Below are 12,892 nucleotides of genomic sequence, written 5' to 3'. Positions count from 1 at the left end.
CCGCCTCTACACAGATATGGATACATCCTTTAGCCCTTCATAAGCCCGCCCCAGGCCTATCCCAGAGCAGATATAAAGAGACTCCCTTTTTATTTGCCTAACCCCGCCCCAGGCAAGTCCCTGTGTATCTCCCCAGTCCCCTGTCACATACACACTAACTCTATTTAGCAGCCCTGAGCGCACGTCTCATTCAAGTGCCGAGCCCACAGCCCAGCCTGAGGGGGGTTGCGTTGAGGGGAACTGACAAAACTGTAGCCAGGGAATGATTCACAGGACAGGGGCGCTTTGTTCCTGTATAGTCCGGTTGTTGTTGCTGGAGAGTTCGGACTTCCAAGTAAGCAGCTGAAACTTGTCGGTATGAGAAACCAGCAGGCACCTATACTAAAAGTGAATGGTTTCTACCCGGAGATAGAACCTTTGTGCAGAGGCGGCGCATACCAAGAGAAATCGGGGGGATCCCAGGCACCCAGCATGTGTGTTGCAGCAGCAGAGCAGGGGAGTGAGCTGGCCCCCACTTGCCAGTTGGAGTGCGGGAAATTCAAGGAGAGCCCAAAAGGTGAGTGAGGAATACCAACAGTATGCCATTCCAGCTGCTGCAGAGGATGGTGGGATTTGTAGTTCTGCAGTAGCTGGTGTTTGTATCTTTCTCATAAACAGTTGATATGAAAGATTTAATTTAATTTTAGACTGTAAGCTGTGTTGGGCAGGGCCCTCCTGTGTCGGTCAGTATCTGTGTGTTTGATGTAGTTATAGAGTAAATGCAGTGGCACCCACCTTTCAGCACTGGGCAGTGTTGCCCCCAATGCTGTGGCCCATAGCAACCAATCATGGATCTGCATTCATCATTCTCCCATCAATAGATTGTTGAGCGCAAATTTCTGATTGGCTGCTGTGGGTTACTGCACTGCCCAGTGTTGGTAAATAATCACTGATTATAAGCCCTGATTAAAATACTACCCTGCAGTTGGTCAGTGTTTTTAAAACCGGGGAGTGTCCCTGGAACAGCTTAAAAACTAGATGCAGAGGTAAAGGGGCCCCCCACTGGGCCCCGCAGATATACAGTATCTTCTTTATGAGAAGGAGGTGCAACCACAGGATCATTTTGTCAGTAATATCTAAATCAGCTGTTCAGCCTGGAGCTTCCAGCACTTGTTGAATTATAACTCTCACCGTACTGTGAATGCTGCTATTTCTATTTTTTTTTTTAATAAGAAAAGCTGCATTTTAAAGGGAATCATCCAGAAACAGGTTTTCTGCAAAATGAAAGACAGTTTAATTCTGAGCAACTTTATCATATGCATTCATTAACAACTGTCATGGTTTTAAAGTTATTCTGGCTTTATTTATTTTCTGCACTGCTAGTTCTGACTCCTGCAACAAAATAGCAGAAGCCATCCAATTAACCAACCTAGAGGAGAGCAGACTTCTGCTGCATTGCTTCAAGAGTCAGAACCAGAAGACAGAAATGGATAAAGAGTAGTAATGTCACTGCTGTTCAGCCTGCAGCACAAGTTCCTCGTAGGGAATAAAGATAATAGAGTTAGGAGAGCCGGTATATTTATTCTAGGGAAGGTGGCACTCCAATCAAGTTACTGAGGAAGTGACAGGCTCCTATGAGAATTCCTGTAAGCAGCCAGTTCTGCCAATGTAATGGGATAGCAAAGATGACTGCTAATGATGTATCACTATGTAATGTATCTAGTTAGCGAGGAATACCTAAGGACTATTATTGGTCATGTCACATGACATTCTTACTGGAGCTACAGCCAGTGTTTCCCAGTTCTACCAGACAGGCTCTGGTCGCAGGTCACTAAGGACCAGAAAATCCTTCCACACACACTGGCTATTGTGCCACGCACAAATGTACAATAGGTTTATACACACAGCATTATTTCTAACTTATATGTGTTTTTTATAGAGAATAATGTATTTCCCCTGTTGTACAATATAAGGATATGAGAAGTCACCCAGGAGGCCCATGACCATATAAAGAGGCCTCAGGTCTTTATTTGGCCATAGAACTCCTAGGTTACTTCTAACCACTGATTATAACTGATGGCATCACTAGGCACTAGTTATAACTATATAGTGAATAAAGTACCTCCTATTGTAAAATATAGGGATTTTATAAGTCACCAAGGAGTTCCACAACCATATAAAAGCACAAGGCTGAAGGCCGAGTGTTTTTATACAGGTCTTGGAACTCCAAGGTGACTTCTGATATCCTCATATTTTACAAGGGGTAATTTATTTATTCTAATATACAAGTTTTAGTGAGTCATGTGACAAATTACATCACTATGATCCGATAATAACTGATGACATCACTAAGCACCATTTATAAGGATATAATTTACAGTTTGGTCCCATAGGGAAATGACCAACCTATATATTATAAGGTTATAATTTACAGGATATTCATGGCTCCTGTGTATTATGACGTTTTCAAATTTGGGTTCGTTTTCCATTATTTAGACAGTACCATGGAATGGCGTCACTTGTTCGCACGCTGAAGTACCAGCACCACAAAACACAAGCACAGCTTCCCAAGCAGCAGTGCTTGTGAGCCTAGTGGATCAGCCCAATCTTGGACCTTACCACAGTGACAGTTACAATGATATTTTCATGTAGGTTCTATTCTTGTTAACAAGTGATAGGGGCACTTGTATAAGGCTGTATTGCTACAGTTATTCTGATTATTAATTAATTGTTAAAGTCAGCTGGTTGATACCTTTTATAGATTGGAATTAGTTGGCTCCTTTTGTCGGATTGGTTTTTGCAGTTCGTCCCTTTCATGCCTACTTTACTTGGTAATAGGAGCTGCCATTTTGCTTAAAGGAACAGTAACACCAAAAAATGAAAGTGTATAAAAGTAACTAAAATATAATATGCTGCTGCCCTGCACTGGTAAAAGTTGTGTGTTTACTTCAGAAAGTCTACTATAATTTATATAAATAAGCTGCTATGTAGCCACGGAGGCAGCCATTCAAAGGAGAAAAGGCACAGGCACATAGCAGATAACAGATAAGCTCTGTAGAATACAATAGTGTTTTATCTGTTATCTGCTATGTAACCTGTGCCTTTTCTCCTTTTTTCCAGCTTGAATGGCTGCCCCCGGGGCTACAGAGCAGCTTATTATATAAATTATAGTAGTGTTAGGGCTCTGGTACACGGGGAGATTAGTCGCCCGCGGCAAAACTCCCTGCTCGCGGGCGACTAATCTCCCCGAGTTGCCTTCCCTCTGCCATCCCACCGGCGAACATGTAAGTCGCCGGCGGGATGGCAGACGCGGCAGCGCGATTTCGCGCAAATCGCCGAAAAAGACTCGCGAGGCTTTTTCGGCGATTTCCCGAAATCGCCCCGCCGCGTCTGCCATCCTGCCGGCGACTTACATGTTCGCCGGTGGGATGGCAGAGGGAAGGCAACTCGGGGAGATTAGTCGCCCGCGAGCAGGGAGTTTTGCCGCGGGCGACTAATCTCCCCGTGTACCAGAGCCCTTACTGTAGCAAACACACCAGTTTTACCAGTGCAGGGCAACAGTGCATTATATTTTTATTACTTTAAAGCGCTTTCATTTTTTGGTGTTACTGTTCCTTTAAATTGGCAGAGGCACTGTCCATAGACACCAGTGCATTTGCACCCTTAATAGTGTATTATAGCACAGTATTCATGTTGACTCCCATTGATATAAATCCTTGCTATTGTATAAAGAAGACATTTTCTGCACAGACAAAAAATAGAGCACTACTTATAAATAAGGGATAGATCGATTTATAGATGATAAACTGCACCTTTGCTTATATTGTTTATAGTGTCTGTTTTAGTGTTTTCTAAAATATTAGCAGGTTAAGACAGATTTAGACTGCTAATACCAGTCATTCATATCAACAGCTCTCTTTAAAGGTCAGAGTGTGGGCGAACTTAACTTTCTATGCAATTTCTATGCACCTCCTGAATAGTCAGTTAAACCCTAGGGTTGCCAACTTACACTGACTTTCTCAAAGAAGCCAACAGCCTGATATTAGTAGTGTAAAACTGCTAAGGTATGGGTTCTGTTATGTGAAAAACCCATTATCCAGAAAGATCAGAATTACAGGAAGGCCATCTCCCATAGACTCCATTTTAATCAAATAATTCTAATTTTAAAAATGTTTGACTTCTCTGTAATAATAAAACAGTACCTTGTACTTGATCCCAACTAAGATATAATTACCCCTTACTGGGGCAGAACAGCCCTATTGGGTTTATTTCATGGTTAAATGATTCCCTTTTCTCTGTAATAATAAAACAGTACCTGTACTTGATCCCAACTAAGATATAATTACCCCTTATTGGGGGCAGAATAGCCCTATTGGGTTTATTTAATGGATAAATGATTCCCTTTTCTCTGTAATAATAAAACAGTACCTGTACTTGATCCCAACTAAGATATAATTACCCCTTATTGGGGGCAGAACAGCCCTATTGGGTTTATTTAATGGTTAAATGATTCCCTTTTCTCTGTAATAATAAAACAGTTCCTGTACTTGATCCCAACTAAGATATAATTACCCCTTATTGGAGGCAAAACAATCCTATTGCATTTATTGAATGTTTTAATGAATTTTAGTAGACTAAAGGTGGCCATACACGTGGCGATCCGACGATGTTTCGTACGACCATCGGTCGCACGAAACATCGTAAGATCCGCCACACACCATTCAGGGCTGAATCGGCAGGTAAGGAGGTAGAAACAATAGGATTTCTACCTCCTTCTGCCGATTCAGCTCTGAAGGGAGAATTTTGGTCAGGCGCCTTCTATGGCGCCCGATCAAAATTTTCAAACTTGTCCGATCGGCGAGTCGTCCGATATCGGCAGCTTCCTGCAATATCGGTCGACTCGCCGACATGCCATACACGCACCGATTATCGTACGAAACGAGGTTTCGTACGATAATATCGGTGCGTGTATGGCCACCTTTAGGGAATGGAGATCCAAATTACAGAAAGTCCCCTTATCTGAAAAACCCCAGGTCCCAAGAATTCTGGATAACAGTTCCTATACCTGTATCTCATAAAATACTACAAATAGTAAATCTTAAAGTAGTTATCCACCCACCACCATCCACTGTTCTAAGCATTATTCTAATATATATTAATTCCATATTTTCAGTGGCATTAAAATTATTTGTAAATGTGATTACACCTGAAAGCAGTATTTGTCTAGCCATTGAAATCCTCTGCAATGCTAGTTCTAGTTCCTCAAGCATTGTATCAGAAGTCAGCCTTTTACATTGTTGTAAGTGTCAGATCTATGCATTTCTGTTCTCTGATTTGTTGATCTGACCCATGAAACAATGTAGCAGAAGCCAGCTGACTAACAGACCTTCAGGAGAGCTGACCTGATAACATTGTTTCAAGACTCAGATTCAGAGAACAGAGGGATAAACGAATACTGCATTCAATAGCAGATACATTTACAAATACATTAGAAACCATTGCAAATGTTTAATGAGTATTGGAAAGTTGCAAAATACAGTTTTTGGGTGGAGATCCCCTAAAAAAAAATGATATATTTGCGCTGCCAAATTAGGAGTTTCTCTTTAAAGTCAGTTTTCCTGGAGATTGTAGTTGCATTAGTCATCCGAGTGTGCATATACTGCAAATATTTCCACTTGTCGCTACCAAAGTTGTACCTGGAAAAAAAACAGCTATGCAAGTATAATGTCACATTGCATTTCCATACAATACCTTAAGGTGGCCATACACGGGCCAATTGTAGCTGCCGATATCAGTCCCTTGGACCGATTAGCCAACTTATCGGCCCGTGTAGGGGCAGAAACGACGGCCATACCCGCCCTGATTTGGCTAGATATCGATCGGGCAGATTAAAAGATTCAGTCAGATCGGGGACTGCATCAGCTTGTTGGCCCTAGGGCCAAACGATCGAATTAGCCTACATTTTCCCGATAGGTGGGGATATCGGAAGAAGATCTGCTTGCTTATATGGGCACCTTTACTCTTTTGTACAGTTTCATACTATTTGCTGATTCAATAAACAGGTTTGCCAGGAATTCCTAGTATGGAATATTCTCTTCATGGGGGTCCTTAGCATAGAGGATGATACCCTTGACCTGGCTACTTAAATTAATGTGCCCATCAGGGGCAGGCCAAGCCGACCAGGCGCCCTAGGCAACCTGGCCAACCACTCAGCCAAAATGTTAGGTATCCCCCAGCGATTGTAATCACTTACCTGATACCCCAGGTCGGTGTTCCCGTTAGCAGAAACCTGCACCGGCCTGGGGTACGTGCATGCAAGTGATCCTCTTCCTTCTTCTGTCTTTGCACAGATTTCCCCACCCAGGGGAATCAGGTAAGCGATTACAATCACTAGGGGTGCCTAACCTAACATTTTGGCACCCCCCCCCCCCCCCAAAGTGATTATACCCTGACTCCTTCTCTTGAAAAATCAATTAGACATTGAATAAACCCAGTATGGTTATTTGCCTCCAATATGGATTCATGCAGCTTAGTTCCCATCAAGTACAAGGTATTGTTTAATTTTTACAGAGAAAGAGGAAATCATTAAAAAAATTAGAATTATTTGAATAAAATAAAAGTGTGTAGGAGATGACCTTCAAATATAAATATACTTTCCTTCCCATCACTTTATCACATTATTTTAGTTCTACTTGTACAGATAACTGCTGGTTTAGGCAACTTTCAATTCTTGTTCACAAACTTATACTTAACTCTTTACATGCCATTTCTCTTTGATATTTCGGGGTTGTGCGCTACCAGTAAATCCCCAGCATGGGTATAGATTACAGGGGAAAAAAGCCAGAGCCATACAATCTACAGCATTGGCATGATGATACTTTAATGCTGGCACTATAACTTATAGGGTTTTGCACCAGCAAAAGGGTTAATCCATCTTCTGACCACAAACAATATATGTCTGATTGTACAGAAGCCATATTGTCCAGACATGCTGATAACATAGTGTCTCAACATCCGATTCTATTGGAGCATCATTGTCGCACCATGAGATTGCACTGGAGCAGCCTTATCTCTTGGCCCATGACAAATGGGAAATGAGAGTGCAATTCTTTTGGTTGTTATTTATTTGCTAGGAGAAAGATCGGGTGATTTCCCTCTACTGGGAACCCCATTGCTCTTGAGCAAGTGTTAGCTGTGATGCTGAATGGATTGTCAATACTTTGCTGGAACCTTTAACAGGACACAAGCAGAAACATAAAAGTGTTTTTTCTAGTAGCGTAGCCTCTGCTTTTGCCCCAAGTTGCTCTAAGGGAGAAGATACATGGGGTGATTAGTCGCTGCAACTTTTGACCCATTGACCTATGGCAGTTAAATTGCCGCAATTAGCTGCCGCTACCGAGTTTTTAAAAGTCGTGACAACTGATCGCCCTAACACTGTACTGACACCGGCCTGGGTGATTGTCCCCCATGTGCCCCATGTGTCTATAGGACAGCTGAAGTCTTAAGGTGGCCATATACGGGCCGATTTCAGCTGCTAATATTGGTCTTTTAGACCCACCTGTAGGTGCATATTGGGAGAAGATACGCTTGCTTGGCAACCTCGCCAAACGAGCGGATCTTACAGTGTATGGCCACCTTTAGGCTAATGCCACACAGGGCTGATTCATATAAACCTATGCTGGCATCAGCCTTTCCCTTTGCCTGCACCTGGAGCCATTGTGTTTGGCTGGGTACAGGCGCACGGAGCAGAATTTTGCATCGAAACACGCATTACAGCACCAAAATCCACTCTGTGTGCCTGCACCCAGGCTAATGCAATGGCTGCGGGTGCACAGAGAAAGGCTAATGCCAGGGTAGGGTCTGATTCTCAGTTTGCATTTATCTGCAGGCACAGAATCAGCAAAGTTTGGTGTGGTCATAACTGACACATTGTACAATTTCAAGAGAAAATATAGAATGTGCAGCTTGTAAAAATACTTAGACAAAAACCATGGCCACCAGTCTGAGTATACACTGACAGAAAAAAGTGCAAACCTGCCTCCGCAGTGGTTTATTGGAGCACCACTGACTGCTCCAGCTTTACGTGAGTCACTTTTTTCTGACATTGTACGATTTATTTGGGTGCATAGGTGCAACACTCCAAGGCAGTTGTAGAGGTAACACCTTCTCAAGGCAGAAGTAAATACCAAGCACCCCTCGCATCCGGGCACCCTCCACTGAACCTGCCACTCTATTCAGCTAAGCAGATGCAACCTGCATTTTATTGCAAATATCAAATACAGAGGAGTGTGGAATGACACAAGTACCTTTGTGAATAGTATTTGTATGGACACCATTTTGCCTGTTGCACTGCCTTAGTGAATGAGGCGTTGATGTACATTGCTTGAGGTACAGCAACTCATCCTGTGCACAGCCCTGTCCCTTGTTATAGAGGTATACAGCATAACAGGCAGGTTTAGCAATGTGAAACGAAACTCCTGAATGAAAACCACAAAGCCCTGTGAGAATCTCATTTCATGAGTCAGTGGGAACCGCATTGTAAATCATTCTACAAATCCATTACGTGTCCTACCAGAACGAGTAGCGCAGCCAAGGAAAAGTGCTGGGTTCTCATACCGTGCTTGGATATCTTAGTTGTTAAAATATTCATTAGAAAGTGAACTAGTGGTTTGGCCCAGACAAATATGTTCCAAAGGTGGCCGTACACTGGCGCAGTGTTTCCCAAACTGGCCCTGCAGATTAATAATGCAAAAAATGTGGATCAACAGTGTTTCTGGCAATTTCACTTCATCTTTCTGAATCATGACGAAATGGAGATAAAAATGGCAAAAAATGTACTTACTTGTCGTACGTTGTTCTGAAAGGATGGATGTAGCACCTGGAACTCTAAGGGGCTGATTTACTAAGACACGATTTTGAATCCGAATTGGAAAAATTCCGATTGGAAACGAACATTTTGCGACTTTTTCGGTAATTTTGCGTTTTTTTCGTATTTTTTGCGATTTTTTCGGCGTCTTTACGATTTTTGCGTAAAAACGCGAGTTTTTTGTACCCATTACGAAAGTTGCGCAAAGTCGCGATTTTTTCGTAGCGTTAAAACTTAAAAGGCGCGACGTTTCGCGCAAGTTTTAACGCTACGAAAAAATCGCGACTTTGCGCAACTTTCGTAATGGCTACGAAAAACTCGCGTTTTTACGCAAAAATCGTAAAGACGCTGAAAAAAACGCAAAAGATACGAAAAAATCGCAAAAGATACGAAAAAAATCGCAAAATTACCGATCATTACGAAAAAAACGCAATCTGACGCATTCGGCCCGTTCGTGGGTTAGTAAATGTGCCCCTAAGGGTAAGAACCCACGGAGTGGTTGAGTCTCCCACAATAGATCTCTGCTATCGCAGGCGACAAACCGCTCTGAAAAGGGTTTTTCACCAGCAACAATAGGAGTCGCTGGTGGAAAGCTCTTTGCATCGCTTCGGTAATCCGAAGTTGTGGACTTTCCACCAATGACTCCTATTGTTGCCGATGGAAAGCCTTTTGGAGCGGTTTGTCGGCCGCAATAGCAGAGATCTGTCATGGGGGACTCAACTGCTCCGTGGGTTCTTACCCGTAGCGTTTAAAACCATGACCGTAGCGTTTAATGTCCTTTTTTTATATCCCCTTTATAAATAACCCCCTTGGTGCAGCAAAATGTGATCTTAGGCTACTGGACACCAGATGTATTCTCTGATGGGGGCTTTTGGCCAACAAAGTAGTGCTCAAGTAGTGACAATCAGTCAGATTGGAGATGCTTTCATTCCTGTGTGTCTTGGCCATGAATCCCAGCCAAGGCCCTTGCCACATCCACAGTAACACCCTCAGTGCCACTTCCATTAAAGGCAAATTTGGGACACCCCTAAGGGCCCTCAATGGTGGCTCCAATGTTAATTTATATGCAAGCCACAGAAAGTGGGAGACTGGGCCCCCACAGCAGGTGACTGGGAGAGGGGGGGCCGGATCAGCATGAGAGCTGACATGCCTTCAAGGAGACTCTCATTAGTTTTAATGTTTTTAATTTGTGTTTTCTGGCTGATGTCCGCCTGGCACTGTTTGTGACAGGTGTATTCAATTAAAGCTTCTTAACCAGGTTTGGGCACTTCTCCACCTGACAGAAAATAACGCTGGCGCTGTGCCCTGTGTGCCATGAGCCTCAATCAAGCCCAAACAATTCAGTGTGGACGAGCCCCTATTTAAGGCTAATCTCCTCTCTAATCTGTTATTTCCCATGCATTTGAATAGCCTGCCTAGCGACTGATAAGGTGGCACTAATAACATACGCACGGCTGATCAGATCTCACAACCTCTATGGTGCTTGCATCACAGCAGGTTTATGGGCACCCATTACATCCTGTTTGCTGTACTGTGGTGAGTCGGAATTCCTCTGTGCAAACACTGACCTGCTTAGTGGGAGGCCTGTATTCATGGCTCTGAATATGTATTGTTGTACAGAGCGAGTGCAGACGTGATCCTGTCCAAGCCACTCAAAACTAGTTTCTGATTTGACATTCAGGATTCCACAGCACTGAGTGTTGCTTAACTCCACTTAATTACAGGAAGAGATAACACAGGGTGCTGGGTGCTCACACGAGGGTACTGGGTGCTCACAGGCTGAGTGTTTGGGACTGTGTACAATGCAATTATATGGTACAGCCGTTGGTTTAAGGGTGAAGACACACAGGGCGATTAGACTAATCTGCACAGCAAAATTGCGTGAGCGATTAGTCGCAGCGACGGCCATTGTGCTCTATGTGCGAAAAGTCAATGTGATTAGTCACCACGGCTGGCTTAATTAAAAGTCGCGGCGACTAATCCCCCCGTGTGTCTTCACCCTAAAGGTGAGGTAAAGCCTGTAGACATTGAACCATATTGGAAAACTGTACACCCAAATAGTGTAGGTCTAAACAGCTTATATGTAAAACCCTGCTTCATCTAAATAAACCATTTTTAGAAATATGAACTTTTTTAGTTACAGTTGGAGATGCATTATTTCCTGTCAGCTGATCTTTGAGGGAGCACACAGCCCATCACAAAATGGCGGCTCAATGGAAAGGCTAGAAAAAGGGCAATATTTACTGATATATTTTGGTCACTTAATATGATATAAACTACCTGTTGGTTAGGTATTTATTCTGGGGGTAGAGATGTCAACTGTCTGCAGCAATAGGGTAAAAAGACCCATAGCAATCATTAGCCATTAGCTTTGATCCCACTAGGGCGATTAAATGTATAAAACAGAAGTCTGATTGGTTGCTTGTTTGTTGAAACACTGTGGTAATTTAGTACCAGGTTAGGCCTATGGCACACTAGAGGAGACTATCATAAAGCCTAGTGTGTGGACCTTGCCCTGCTGTATAAACCTGGTCAACCCTTTTCCTGGGAATGTGAGACATTTTCTGTAAGTGCCATGCTATTTGTTGCTAAGGATTCTGTACATGGCATCATACCAATGGGGCCTTTCAACAAATCCTTTGGCTATAGAATGGTTTCAGATAGGAGGATATAATAAGGCACAGGAAGGGGCTCCCATGGGTAACTGAAGGGACAGAATGTTCTGTTGGCGTAACCCTCCTTGCTGTGTGCCAGAGCTTAAGTGCCAGAAACAGCAGGCACATCAGCCATATGCCACCACTCACTTGTACAAGGCGCTGCAAGATTGAGCAACCACTTATATTCATAGTACTTTTGCCACCCATTTTCTGTAAATATTCTGCAAATATACAGTGGTGCAGCGGCTAGCATTGCTTCCTTGCAGCGCTGCAGTTCCAGGTTCAATCCCGGGGGAGGGGCGCTTGTGCAGGGAGTTTGTATCTTCTCCCAATGTCAGTGTGAGCTTCTCCGGGTGCTCTGCTTTCCTTCCACACTCCATCCACATACAGGCTGGTTAACTGGTTCTGGCTAATTGGTTCCTGTTTAAACGAATCCTCTTGTGTTTAATAGAAGACATAGATTGTTAGCTGCACTGATTTAAATGATGTAGGGTTATGTGCTGTGGAATATGTTGGCGCTATATAAATAAATCATAGTAATAGATACTATAACATACTGCCTCCAGCTGCTATAGGTCAAGTCCCTTACATCCCCAGCCAATAACAACGCTTAGAGCTGTATTTGTTTTCACAGCTGACAAGCAATGAGATAGGGCCCAAATCAGAATGGAGAGTACAGTATAGTTAGTTGATCATTCTTGTTTCCACTGGGCCCCATTCTACATAACTGAATTATCTTGGCACTGGTGCAGTGCCCTAGACCACACCACCCCCCACCACGTGATAATGTGAGCAACCAGATTGGGCATCAGGTGAACGATGAGTGTGCCCTGGGGGGGGGGGGGGAGCAAGAGACGAGACCAGAGGTAGGTGACAGAAGAAGTACATTCTTAGTGCCCCCCAACTTGGCACCATAGGCACGGGCCTCTTCTGCCTACCCCTGGTTCCAGCCCTGCTCAGTCACCTGGTGGGCTAATAATTAGGGGTCCTTGGAAGGTGGGCTATGCTAACTAAGGAGTATGGGGCCCCATGATTTCTGATGACCTCCCTGCTTGTGACAGGCTTCTCTTTCATGCAAGTTTATGACCATGATGAGAGCTGTAGTTCTGCTGTAGAAAACTGTGTAACCTACTAACAAGCTGCCTTTAAGCAAATAATACTAAGTGACTCGGCATGGTTAAAAGCTCTCGTACCAGCAGGAAAGGGTCTGGCAGCAGTATCGGGAGGCACAGTATGTTCTGCTGGCTGGCTCATCTTGTCCTGGTGACAGCGGTTTCTTACTATCATTGCAGTGTGACACTAGTAAATAAACTAGATTTCTCTGCAGAATGGGCTATACACATGTTAGATTTTTCATAACAATGCTATATCATTTGTTTTATAGAAAGCT

General features: G+C 43.5%; 1 protein-coding gene across 3 annotated transcripts in view; it reads left to right on the top strand.

Moving 5' to 3' along the window:
- Positions 1-98: 98 nt before the first annotated feature.
- The window catches only part of ranbp3l (RAN binding protein 3-like), a 34,334-nt gene continuing 21,540 nt past the window's right edge, over positions 99-12,892 (top strand). The window contains exon 1 of one of the 3 annotated variants that reach the window (XM_004910452.4): positions 99-556. In XM_004910452.4, coding sequence (XP_004910509.1) covers positions 358-556 — 199 coding nt within the window. In that variant the 5' untranslated portion in view covers positions 99-357. The remainder of the gene's footprint in view (positions 557-12,892) is intronic. The other 2 variants (XM_004910453.4, XM_002938188.5) reach the window with 2 other exon arrangements.

Source organism: Xenopus tropicalis, chromosome 1, assembly GCF_000004195.4.
Source record: "Xenopus tropicalis strain Nigerian chromosome 1, UCB_Xtro_10.0, whole genome shotgun sequence".
In the NCBI taxonomy this organism is placed as follows: Eukaryota; Metazoa; Chordata; class Amphibia; order Anura; family Pipidae; genus Xenopus; species Xenopus tropicalis.
The sequence above is the reverse complement of the archived record's forward strand: the minus strand, read 5'-3'. Positions and strand labels throughout refer to the sequence as shown.